The sequence below is a fragment of the Sus scrofa genome, chromosome 13 (genome assembly GCF_054392235.1).
Source record: "Sus scrofa isolate SSC_HxYL_T2T_F1_AM1 chromosome 13, Sscrofa_HxYL_maternal_Yorkshire_Landrace_v2.0, whole genome shotgun sequence".
NCBI lineage: Eukaryota > Metazoa > Chordata > Mammalia > Artiodactyla > Suidae > Sus > Sus scrofa.
This window is the reverse complement of record NC_139395.1, coordinates 221,222,727-221,235,785: the sequence shown is the minus strand read 5'-3', so window position 1 is coordinate 221,235,785 and position 13,059 is coordinate 221,222,727. Positions and strand designations below refer to the sequence as shown.

Genomic DNA, 13,059 nt, shown 5'->3' with positions numbered 1-13,059 from the left:
AATAATCAAGTTACACCAGGCCGTTACTAAAAGCCCATCAATCAACAGCCTGCCTGGCAGCAGGAATCCGGCTAGGAAACGCCGGGGGAGGAAGAGCCCAACGGAACACTCCAGGGACGCAGTGCTCACAACTGTTTAAGAATGTCTTTGTGATACACAAAGGAAGGGCAGCAACGAAGTACACGGCCAAACGCAAAGGCGGGGGCTGGGGGGCGCGGGAAGACAGGCGTCAAGGGGATGGAAGAAGGCAGAAAACCGCCACGACAGCCCCTGGAGCCTGGCAGCGGGGCAGGGGCGGCGGGATGCAGTGTGTTCACCCTCGGTCAGCCACAGACCCCGCCCCCATCCCGCCCGGGCCCCGCCCTCGCCCCGCCCCACTCGGGCCCCGCCCCCTAGGGAGAACCGCTAAAGAGAGGACGCTGCAGGGGCTGGGCCAGGGGCTCCAGCAGACGTACCCTCTGTATGCTCCCCATGTAGGCATGATTTTTTTTTTCAATAGAAATGAACCTTTAATGAAGACTCTGAACTGGAGCCACTGCACACTGACAAACTCTATTCGCTCATTCCTTCCAAAAACAAGGGTGGGGCACCTCCTGGGTTCTTGGGCCAGGGCTGCAGCCAGGCTGCTCTTCTCCGGAACGGAGGAGATAACCGAGTGGGAATCGGGAAGGGTCCAGGGCGATGCTGAGCGGTGACAATGAGGGGGCAGGACAGGGCAGAGCGCAACCTCCAGGCTCCTCAACTGTGTCCTCTGGACGACACACGGAGTTCGCTGTAGGCGCGTGTGTGCCTGTGTGCACTTCCTCGACGTGGACAGGAAGCCATCGCCGGCCACTAGGTTGTGTGGGTGCGTTTATTCTAATAGTCTTCACACTCCTTTACGAAAGCTCTGGGTTAAAAGAACTCTCCAAAGCATTAACCAAAAGGAGTCTTAGAAGAGAAAGGCAAGATTTGGGGCCGGCTCTGGTCTGAATGTTGGTGTTCCCACCAAATTCATGCGTTGCAACCTAACCCCTAAGGTGATGCTATTCGGTAGTGGGGCCTGGAGGCGGTGATTAGGTCATGAGGGCCTCATGGATGGGATCGGTGCCCTTTTAAAAGGACCCCAGAGAACGCCTCAGCCTTCCACCATCTACCCTACACAAGGAGGAGGCCGTCTGTAAGCTGGAAGAGGGCATTGCCAGAAACTGATCATGTGGCACTATGACCTGGGATGTCCAGGCTTCAGGACTGTGGGCAGTGTCTGTGGTTTTCAGGCACCCAGTCTGTATGACTTGGTTATGAGCACCCAGTCTCTGTATGACTTGGTTACGAGCACCCAGTCTGCATGACTTGGTTACGAGCACCCAGTCTGTATGACTTGGTTACGAGCACCCAGTCTGTATGACTTGGTCACAAGCACCCAGTCTGTATGATTTGGTTACAGCAATGCAAGTGGACCGAGTGCTCAAAGCAGGAAGACTGGACAAGCTGTGCCCATTTACACAGCACCGGGAGGCAGTCAGTTCATCTGAGTCACAGGAGCCACACAACAATGGACCAAACACACACCCGCATAAGCAAACACACACCCACTCAGAGAGGCGTATGGAAATACACAGGGAAGAATACATAGGGAAGCTCGGTCACCATCTGTTTCTTTTTTTATTTTCTTTTTAGGGCTGCACCTGTGGCATACGGAAGTTGCCAGACTAGGGGTCGAATCAGAGCTGCAGCTGAAGGCCTACGCCACAGCCACCGCCATGCAGGATCCGAGCCACGTCTGAGATGTACATTGCAGCTTGTGGCAATGCCGGATCCTTAACCTACTGAGCAAGGTCAGGGATCTAACGTGCATCCTCATGGATACTACGTCAGGTTCTTAACCTGCTGAGCCACAATGGGAACACCCCCATCCATTTTTAAAGATGAACTCATTTTACATGGACTTATGCACACACTGATCTTGACGCTTCTCACTCAAAATACCTCCTGGGGATCTTTCTGAGTCAATTGGTTTGGCTCTAATTAATTTTTTGAAGTAGTTGCACATATCAGTATATGAATGTGCCATAATTTATTCAAACTTTCACTTGCTGATTAAGTTGACAAAATAGCCAGCTTTTTTTCCTTTTCTTTTTTCTTTTTTTCTAATTGCAAACAATGCTACAATTAAGATGCATCTGCAAAGCCCCCTAAGTGCTGGTGCTTTCATTTTTATGGACAAGATTCCCAGAAGCAGGACTGAGGGACAAGCATTTTTAATTTCAACAGGTGTTACCCAGACACTTTGCTAAAGGCTGGAACACTTTTTTTGTTTTTTTTTGTCTGTTTAGGGCTGCACCTGCGACATATGGAAGTTCTCTGGCTAGGGGTCGAAACTCGAATCAGAGCTACAGCTGCCAGCCTACACTGTAGTCACAGCAACACCAGATCCGAGCCATGTCTGCAACCTACACCACAGCTCAAGGCAACGCCAGATCCTTGCCCACTGCGCGACGCCAGGGATTGAACCTGCATCCTCATGGATACTAGACAGATTCCTCTCCACTGAGCCACAGTAAGAACTCCTGGAACACGTCACACTCCATCACCAACACCCGAAAGTTCTCTCCATCGCTGCCAGCAACAGGGTTGCCATTTTCTTAGATGCTGCGCCAGTTTGTGGGTCTAAAGTGAGGCATTATTACTTTAATCTGCACCTGTAAACACCAGCAAGCTTGCACCACAGTTCATGCAGCTCTGGGAAATTCAGACCCCTTGTCTGTGAACTGCCTTCCATCCAATGTTCCTTTGGGTTTCCCAGCTTCACACAATTTCCTTCGTGGCTTTTTCTGGCCACGCCCACAGCATGGGGACGTTCTTGGGCCTGGGATGGAACCGAAGCCACAGCAGGGACTCGAGCCACAGCAGTAACAAGCTGGCTCCTTAACCAACTAGGCCACCGGGGAACTCCTGGTCTTGCCTTTTTACTCTTTATTTTTGACATTAAAATCTTTAATTTATCCGTTTTTTATAAGACAGGGGTTCAACTTTATGTCCTCTAGATGTACCACCAGTTGTGTCAACACCGTGTAGTCACTGGACTATATTTCGCACGTCACCTGTCAGCCGTTCTACTGGATGTCTGCATGGCATCTCATACGCTATTCTACTGACCTGCCTATGCTCATGCAGTATCATCATAATCTGATGATAGCGGCTTTAGAAATGTTACCTTTTTCACATGTTCCTTGGTAACTAATTCTTAGACGGTCTTTCAGATAAACGCTAACATTATTTTATTTGATTAAAAAAACACTGCTAGGATGTTCACTGGAGCTGCATCCTATTTAAGTACCAACACAGGAGACAGTAGAACTTTCTAGGCAGCACATGTCCGCCCAGGGCCGTGGTGGGCACTCCCGGCCTCTCAGCTTTGCTTTCTGTCCGCCCCTCGGGATCTCCCAGGTCTCCACTCCCACGGCCACGCGAGCAGGGGCCCGAGCCCTCACATTCAGAGTGGCCAGTGTCACCCTTCTCCTCGGGCAACTTGCATCCCTGCAGCCCCGGCTGAGCCCACTGCCTGCCCGCCTCCAGTGAGGAGGAGGGACTGGGGCATCGTGCTGCTCTCGGAACCCCACCTCCTCTGGCCCTGTTTTCATCGTTATCACTTGTTTTTCCTTCCTGCCAGACTAAAATCAGAGAAAAATTAGGTATCAGCAGCGACTAAAGGTAAGTCGACACAGTCTCCTGCTGACAGAACAGGTCATGTTTTAATGACACTGAAGAACGTGAACATTGCATAATTCACAGCTCCCGGTGGTCCATTCTGGGTAAGCAAATTTATTAATTAATTAATTTATTTTTTGTCCTTTTGTCCTTTTTAGGGCCGCACCTGCGGCATATGGAGATTCCCAGGCTAGGGGTCGAATTGGAGCTGCAGCCACCAGCCTACACCAGAGCCACAGCAACGCGGGATCCGAGCCACATCTGCAACCTACACCACAGCTCATGGCCACGCCGGATCCTTAACCCACTGAGCAAGGCCCGGGACTGAACCCGCAACCTCATGGTTCCTAGTCGGATTCGTTAACCACTGAGCCATGAAGGGAACTCCAGCAAAGATATTTTAATTTTGATCTGCTCATGGTGTGCCAGTAAATAGAGGCTCTAGATCATTCCAAATGTTCCTTGGGCCGACTGGATCCTTGCTACTTCTAGTTTCATAAATAAGATGAGCTATAAAGCACGAAAGCCTCGGATAGCGTAATAGGTCAGTTATCACGTGGGGCGCCAGATCCTTCATCTCCGAAGGCACAGAAGAAGCCCACGGGTTGGGCATGAGGCCAGGCCACCTGGCACATCTAAGTCAGACAGTCCACGTGTTGACGACGACCTGGGCGTGATGCTGTGGATACTCTCAGGTGCTTAAACTTGTCCGGGAGACCGTGTGTCGGGCGGTTCGAGCCAGGACCCCGGAGCCAGCCCGGCCCGAGGAGAGGCCCCCTGAGGCGGCCCTGGCCTCGCAGAGGCCTGGGCTCTCGAGGCTCAGCTTCCTCCTAAGGACACTCAGGGGACAGTGTGATGATGTTAAATTAGACACGAGCATGCCTCGTCAGGCTGCGGGCTCAGCAAGAGGAGATGCGGCCACAGACGAAAACTAGGAACCGGCCACGAGACCCCCTCATCAGTCAGCCCCCTGTCCCAGCAGGGAAGAGGGCGACTGGCCTGGAAGGATGCCACACCCCTTCCTGGCTAGTGGGGACTCTGGTGACCATGAGAAGGGAGCTCTCCAGGGGCCAGCCCGCCTCAGCGCGCTGCCACGGTTCCAGTACAGGCCCTCGCCCAGCACCCAGGGCCTGGCCGCAGGGTCCAAACCCAGCCTTTCAGGATCAGTCCTGAACCTCGGGAAGGCCCCCCCGACCACTGTGGCTGCCTCGATGCCACGGTCCTCCCCGAGGCCCCTTCCACAGCCCCGCCCACCTCGGCAACGTGTTTATTTTCTCAACAGAAGACAGGAAGCAGTGCTGCTACATTTTCAGGGGCTGCTCGGTCCTCGGCACTGACTTAGGGACACTGGTGGAAGAGTGAAGGCCCCCCCTCTTGCCCTCCTCTTTCCTCTCTTTCGAGAAGCACATTTATATTTCTCTAGTTACTAAAACCTGGTGCATCAAAAACGTGCGGTTTTTGGAAGCGCCTTGAAGGGCAGGGGATATTCCTGTGTCCTAGGGGTCAAGGAGGAATGCAGCATCCTTGGAGGAAATGGCTGATGTTTCGTGTCCACGGGGAGTGGATGGAGACCGGGGGCTACAGAACTGCCCACAGAGGCAACAGCCACCGTGCTGCCTCTGCCGTTGGCCCCAAGGCTGGGAGGGCAGCTGTCCAGCACGCGGCCCCCTGCCGGGGCGAGCAGAGGAAGCAGGACGACCAGGGTCCTGGACCTGCATCCCCGCCAGCGAGGAGATCGCGGGGGAGGGGCAGCCAAGCTTTAGCAGGACCACTCTGGGCCCTGGGCGATTGCCTACAATACAGAGTCAAAAGCCACTCGAGCCTGTCGAGAGCCAATGAGGGTAAGAAAACTCTCTTGTTTTATCCCAGGTTATACCGGCTATTATGTAGGACTATCTGCTGCAATCGTCTTTTCTCAGAGTCGAGTTAAAGGCCTGCTGGACAATTTCCTGCTCACCCACCAGGCACCCAGAAACTCAGTGTTCTAATAACGGAGACCCCCCACGCCCCTGCCACTGCCCGGCTTAGGGTACAATCGAATGACTCTCATGGCTGGAGAAGCAATTTGGGGAACGATTTTAGACTGGATATATTTAGGGGGGACGTTCACACAAGACAGAATAAACACTTCATCAAGCTTCAGAATTCCGCAACTGTCAACCAATATAACCGAAAGCAGGCCAGCTCTGAAACTATAAATCCTAAAAACATTTTTAAGATGTTTAAGTTCAGAAAAGAGAAACTAAAAACACGGAGCGAAATAACTTGCTCCTCAACAATCCATTTTTTCCACTTATCTTATTATCCACCCCCCACCCCCGAATTGGCTCTTAAGGTAACTAGTTCCTTACGGAGAGTTTAGGCAAGAAATGCGATCGAGGGTTTGTAAGGATTTCTTACCTTAACGATGCTGATAGGCTTTCGAGATAAGTGAAAACTTGCATACAGCAAAAATGTCAAAATAAAAACGAAGGCTCGGTACCTGGAACACAAAACAGCGGCAGGTGATGACATAAAATAAGATTTATTAAGGGTACGTTATAACTGGGGGAGTTCCTGTCGTGGAACCATGAGTTTGCAGGTTCGATCCCTGGCCTTGCTCAGTGGGTTAAGGAACCGGCGCTGCTGTGAGCTGTGGTGTCGGTCACAGATGCGCTCGGATCCCGAGTTGCAGTGGCTGTGGTGTAGGCTGGTGGCTACAGCTCTGATTAGACCCCTAGCCTGGGAACCTCCATATGCCATAGGAGCGGCCCTAGAAAAGGCAAAAAACAAAACAAAACAACAAGGTTATAACAGTATTCTTGAACTTCCTCAGGCTGTATGTTATTCATTCACTGCTGTATCCATGGTCAGTTCTATTTATAATACCGCTCTGCTGTGATATTCAAAAAACATGCTACTTTTTTACTTCGTCCAAATGGAAACGATTTAAACATTCGTGAAAAACACTAATCCAAGAGGAATGTGGGACACAGGTACACAGGGGTGTTTAGGAAGCAGACAGAAGGAATGGTTGTTTAGTTTGTAACAAAATTAACTGCACGCGACTCATCAGCCTGCTCTCCTGGGCCTATAAGATCATACTTATTTTTTACTTTTTAGCTTCTATGCCCCTGGAAGGACACAAGCCAGGGAGAAATAGAAACACTTCACCGACCTCAACGAGAACAACTCAGGGATGCCCACAAGCTATGAATGAGGCCAGTGACACAAACACACTGGCCCGGAGCCCTGCTGCTCCTCCTGGTTTTGGAGAAAAGCAGCTCAAGAGCAAGTGCTGAGATGCACGGGAGCCTACAGAAAAGACGACGCTTTAGCAGGAGGATGGACGCTCATTCCATTCTGAACGCTCGAACCACTCGACAGAAAAAACAGTCCTTCGGGAAGAAACCAGGTCAGGAGGAAAAGTGTTTGGCAAGAGGCTCCTGCCAGGAAGGCGGCCCTCTGCGCCGGGGGCCCAGCCCCTAACCCTGAAGACCCATCCTGCTCTGGAAAGACCACTGACTTTCGAATTGCCCTTGGGTGCTTCAACCCACAGGCACCCAAGGGGGAGGCCAGGGGATGGGGGATGGGGCCCCCCTGGAGACGCGGACCCTCCCTCCTGCCTCCCGCCCACGTTTTCAGCGTTGCGATTTATTTCTCTGGACCAGGGCTGTCTGCCTCTCTGACCACCAGAAGAGGTAGGTGTCAAATAAATATTTCCAGATCAAAACAAACAAACAGACAGACAAACACAGTAGGGTCCTATTTCAGGTGGGAAAAAAGGGTTGGTGGTCCCGTGGGACTCACACCTGCACCCTGTGGAGGACGTGTGCTTAGCGAAGGCAACACCGCACGACGTGCCAGAGGCTCAGAGACGCTTGCAGATGAGTAAAGGAAAGCCGCCACTTCCTGCCATTGATGCATCATTTAGTTACAGCATCGCGGACTTGCCAGATTCTTACTTTATTCAATGGGCTCCAAACCACTAATAGTATCATTTACTTAAAATCTCATCCCGGATGCGGCCGGTTGTTTTCAAGCACGTCCTTACTTTTTGGCACAAGATATCCCAGGCTCATCTCCCTTCCCACCCCCATCCAAGGATGCTGCCGGCCTGGCTCCTTTAGTGGGAAATGAATGGCGCGTAGGACCGAGCGCTGGCACCAGGTGGGCTCACCGCTGCTGGGGTGCAGCTGCTTCTGGGACTCTCAGCGGTAGAAAGAGGACATTCTATGCACACGCACAACACCTACAAACAGAACACACACACACACAACACACATCTCCGTACACACCCACCACATTCACATGCATACCTACACACAGACACACACACACACACAGCTACGCATATCTCTCCCCGTATCTCCTCTCCAGGTCTCGACATCTTTAATCCCAACCCAACATCACACGACTCCTTCCGCTCCTCCCCCGACAACCTCTGAACCTCCTTCATCATCAGCAAGAAGCTCCCGCCCTCCTCGGCGCTACTCCTGACAAACATGCATAATCTGCAGAAAAAGAGAAAAAGCTTATAAAAGATGAAGGAAGCCAAGAGACAGATCCAAGATAAAAGAGACTAAAGCCACAGGACAACGAAATGCGACATGGGACCCTGGACTAGATCCTGGGCCGGGGGGATAAATCTATAAAAGTCACTACTGGACGTTTAATAGAATTTTGACTCTGCGCTGTGGATTAGGTAGTAGCATTACGTCCATGTTAAGCTTCCTGGTTGTTTTGTTTGTTTGTTTTGTCTTTTTGCTTTTTAGGGCTGCACCTGCAGCTTACGGAGGTTCCCAGGCTAGGGGCCTAATCGGAGCTACAGTTGCCCGCCTACACTACAGCCACAGCAACAGCACATCTGAGCTGCCTCAGACCTACACCATGGCTCACGGCAATGCTGGATCCTTAACCCACTGAGCAAGGCCAGGGATTGAACCCGCAACCTCATGGTTCCTAGTCGGATTCATTTCTGCTGTGCCATGACGGGAGCTCCAGCTTCCTGATTTTGATCCTTGTGTGCAGTTTTACGAGAATGGCTTGTTCGCAGGGAATGTACACTCAAGAATTTAGAAATAAAAAGGAATGATGTCTGAAACTTGCTCTCAAATGGTTCAGGAAAAAATGTGTGTGTGTATTTGTGTGTGTGTGTGTGTGTGTGTGTGTGTGGGTGTGGGTGTGTACCCACACCCACACACATGAGAGAAGGTGACGGGAGAAGAAAATGGGGATGAATGTTAAGAATCTGTCTGCCAGGGAGTTCCCCTCGTGGCGCAGAGGAAACGAATCTGACTAGCATCCATGAGGATGCGGGTTCGATCCCCGGACTCACTCAGTGGGTTAAGGATCCAGCATTGCCGTGAGCTGTGGTGTAGGCTGAAGATTCAGCTCGGATCTGGCATTGCTGTGGCTGTGGTGCAGACTGGCAGCTATAGCTCCGATTTGACCCCTAGCCTGGGAACCTTCATATGCCACAGGTGCGGCCCTAAAAGGACAAAAAAAAAAAAAAAAAAAAAAAAAAAAGAAAAAACAAAAAAAGAATTTGTCTACCAGTTGGGCCCGGGCCCCACAGCGGGGCCGGATGTGTTTCACCATTTCCTCTGCCCTCTACTCTAGATTCAGGGTCCCAGGAGAGCCCTGGAGCCCACCTCGTCTCCTGCCTCCTGCTGGACAAGGGCTATGGCGGAAGGTCAAGAGGACAGAGCTCAGGGGCCCCCATCAGCTGCCCTAATGGGACAGGAAATCCTGAGGCTCACCTGCCTGTCACGACTGCACACAAAGGAGGGAAGTTGGTCCCCCACAGAGCCACGTGCTGTCACGAAGGATCAATGCACGCTGGGCAGAAAAACATTCAAAATGCCCTTCGCAGGAGTGTTAAAGCCAATTCTCTTCTTCTACAGCTAGGAAGCTGCGCTCCAGAGAGGTTAAATAACTTTCCAAAGTCAAAGAACAAGTCTGAGGCGGAGATGGAACAGAAATGAAGACAGACACGCCATTTCCTATGTGTGGTCTGTGGGCCCACGGCACTGCATCACGTGGGAAAAGCAGGTGCTCAGGCCCCGGCCCAGTCCTACTACATCAGAATCTGCATTTCTGGAGAGTCTGGGGTGACGCACGGGCACACTAAAGTTTGAGAAGCACTGCTCTAGCTCCAAAGGTCTCAGCCCTAACAACAAAAACAAACAAACAAACAAACAAAGACTTTGTTGGCGTTCCCTGGTGGCCCCGTGGTTAAGAATTCTGCATTGTCACTACTAGGGAGGGTTGCATTTCTGGCCTGGGAACTTCCACATGCCAGGAGCGCAACCAAAAAGAAAAAGAAAAAAAGAAAAAAGCAAGCATTTGTGATTACGGAAGCTCTCTGTAACACTCTTACCCTTTTTTCTATGAGTTTGAAAACTGTATCAAAATAAAGCTACAAAACAAGGTAGGGATAAAAACTGCTCTGGAACGAACCAGGTGGCTGAAGTCACACCTGCCACCCTCTGAGTGCTCCCGCATCAGCCTGAGAAGCCGAACGAGGTGTGGAGGCCCCCAGCGCACTGGCGAGACAGAGAGGAAGGGTCCAGAACACCCTGCTGTGCCATGAACGTTGTCTCGAGCAGAAGGCCTTTGGGTCCCTGAAATCTCTCACCTGCCCCAAAGCAGAGCCCTGGGGAGAACTCAGCTGTCACAAACACTCCCCGGGGGGCAGCCAGACCGAGTCTCTGGCCTGGAGACGGGGGTGGGGGGCGCCCACAGCACCTGCACACTCTCCTCTCCCAGCTCTTCTCCTAAGGGCCTTTATTTTCGCAAAGTCGCCTGTTTCCCCCAAAGTGCTCTTCTCCTTAAGAGGGTACTTAAGCCCCAATTCTAAGGCCCCTGGGGGCCTCGTTTGCACGTGAACTCTCACACAAACGGGATCAGGTAGTCCTTGTTAAATGTCTTTTCTCTTGCGAATCTGTCTTTCCCAGTTTAATTCGCATGCCCCCAAGCCCATAACCTAAGAGGGTAGAGGAGGCAACCCGCCTTCCCAGCAGAGGTCGGCTTGGGCGGGGAAAGCACTGGAAGGCCTGGCTCCGAGGCGGGGCCCAGCTCTGACTCCGCCCTTACCTGCACCTTCTCCAGGCCTGCGGGGCCCCTGGGGCCCGTGGGCAGGATGCTCAGGCACGCGAGGTGCTGGGCAACGCGGCCGTGCGCCGGCCTGCCTTTCACTTGTTCGGATTTCTCTTGTCTGAAAGTCCTGGCCCTGTGAGCCCACTCACGGAGCTCAGAGCTCACGGGCTTGGCACACCCACACCCCTTCAGGATCCTGCCGGGGCTCAGGGGTCCTTTTTCTGTGGGACCAGGATCATCTCCCATGGGCAGCCACCACCGAAAGCCCCGGAGGCCAAAGGCTGTCACTGCCAGAACCAAAGGCGGACAACACGGCTGTGTGCCAGGTGCCAGCGTCCCCCCACCGCTAAGCAAGTCACCCGTTTGGGGAAGCCAGCTGTCCATGTGCGCATCGCAAGGGAACTGGGGGTGGGGGTGGGGATCGCTGGCTGCATCAGGCCCAGGGACTCACCACTGATCCCTGGAGAACGAGACGATGAAGCGAATGCCAGGGGGAAGTCGGGCCATTTATGTCGCACTGATGGCGGAGCTCGGTCACGGAAGGAGACGCTTCATAAACAGGTTCTTAAGCCCGGCTCTCTGCAGCTCTCTTGTTCCGCAGGCAGCCAACTCAGGCTGGAGAGCCGGGGGCTCTCCTGCGGGTCTCGCCTCGCCTCTCGCTTCCCGCGGCGGCTCTGCTCTCTACAAGGAGAATGAGATGGAGAAAGGTCAGATGTTCTGGCCAAAGTGCCAACGGTCCCGGGGAAGAACGAACCGCTGCTCCCCAGCCCCGGGCAAAGCTGGACTTTCATGCACCAGGTGCTCCCACCGGGCAGGGGGCAGGCATCCGCCCTCCGGGGCAGCTGTGTGTCAAGATCACGGCCGTGGATTTCACATGATGTTCTGATGACGTGTGAAAAGAACTGCCGGATTCATCCCCCCCGCCCCCCCGGCCCCGAGACCTCCAGAGACCAAGCCACTCTCAACACGGTGCCCTGCAGGACGAAGGTGAATGTCCACAGGAGACCGGTATGAGCCCCAACCCCTGCTGTGGACCAGGCCACGTTTGAGCCACAGTAACAGAGGGGTACGGGCGCCTGGACACCACGGCAGGTCATCAAGCCGGTCCTCTGACGGCGGCTTTGCAATCGAGCCGAAGTGCACGTCAAGCTGTGGGAATGGCCTTCGCCTCACACCTGCCCTTCCTTTCTCACCCCTGTGGGCACCGCACGGGCCTGGAAAATGGCCCCCAGTTCTGAAGCCGGAGTGGAAAGCAGAGCAGGAGAGGGAAGGAGGGGCAGGCAGGCCGGGTCTCCGGTCTTAGAGCCCAGCTCACCACTCGTGTGAATTCGCAGTCGTCTCCTACGCTCTGCGACAAGGACTGTTTGGAATCAAGGCGCTAAATTACAGCACGAAGCACCTGCAGGGGCATCACTGTTCTGTCTCAACACTTGTTGAAAATCCACAGGTTACATAGCGTTTTTGTTTTTTTTGTTTTTTTTTTTTTTTTGCTATTTCTTGGGAATATGGAGATTCCCAGGCTAGGGGTCTAATCGGAGCCGTAGCCACCAGCCTATGCCAGAGCCACAGCAACGCGAGATCCGAGCCGCGTCTGCAACCTACACCACAGCTCACGGCAACGCCGGATCGTTAACCCACTGAGCAAGGGCAGGGACCGAACCCGCAACCTCATGGTTCCTAGTCGGATTCGTTAACCACTGCGCCACGACGGGAACTCCTACATAGTATTTTTAAAGAGAGTTACTTCTTGAGTTCCCATCGTGGCTCAGCAGAAACGCATTTGACTAGAATCCATGAGGACGCAGGGTCGATCCCTGGCTCTGCTCCGTGGGTGCAGGATCCAGCATGGCCGTGAGCTGTGGTGTCAGGCGCAGACACAGCTCGGACCCTGCGTTGCTGTGTCTGTGGCAGAGGCTGGCAGCTGTAGCTCCTATTTGACCCCTAGCCTGCAAACCTCCATATGCGGTGGGTGCATCCCTGAAAAAAAAAAAAAAAAAAAAAAGTTACTCTTTTTTTGGGCCACACCCATAGCATTTGGAAACTCCTGGGCCAGGGATCAAAACCCCTGCCACAGTAGTGACCCGAGCCACATCAGTGACAGCACTGAGTCCTTACCCCGCTGAGCCACCAGGGAACTCCTAAAGAAAGCTAGTTTTGACTGAACATTATGCTTAATTTAAAGCTGACATTTATTCAAGGTCTTTGAACAATTTCCTTGAGATAAAAGACAAGTAATGGCAAATAGCTCCAATTTGAAGGACCTAAACCATATCCCTAAATGCCTGCGTC

General features: G+C 52.8%; 1 protein-coding gene across 19 annotated transcripts in view; it reads right to left on the bottom strand.

Annotated features, from left to right (window-relative positions):
- SLC37A1 (solute carrier family 37 member 1) overlaps positions 1-13,059 on the bottom strand; it is a 75,977-nt gene that overhangs the window by 43,322 nt on the left and 19,596 nt on the right. For all 19 annotated transcript variants that reach the window (XR_014825226.1, XR_014825227.1, XR_014825225.1 and 16 more), the window contains 2 exons: positions 11,222-11,451; positions 6,091-6,172 (listed from right to left, as the gene is read on the bottom strand). Coding sequence is in view for 13 of the 19 variants with exons in the window: in XM_021071027.2 (XP_020926686.2) it covers positions 6,091-6,172; positions 11,222-11,277 (138 nt within the window). In the remaining 6 variants the exon portion in view is untranslated. The remainder of the gene's footprint in view (positions 1-6,090; positions 6,173-11,221; positions 11,452-13,059) is intronic.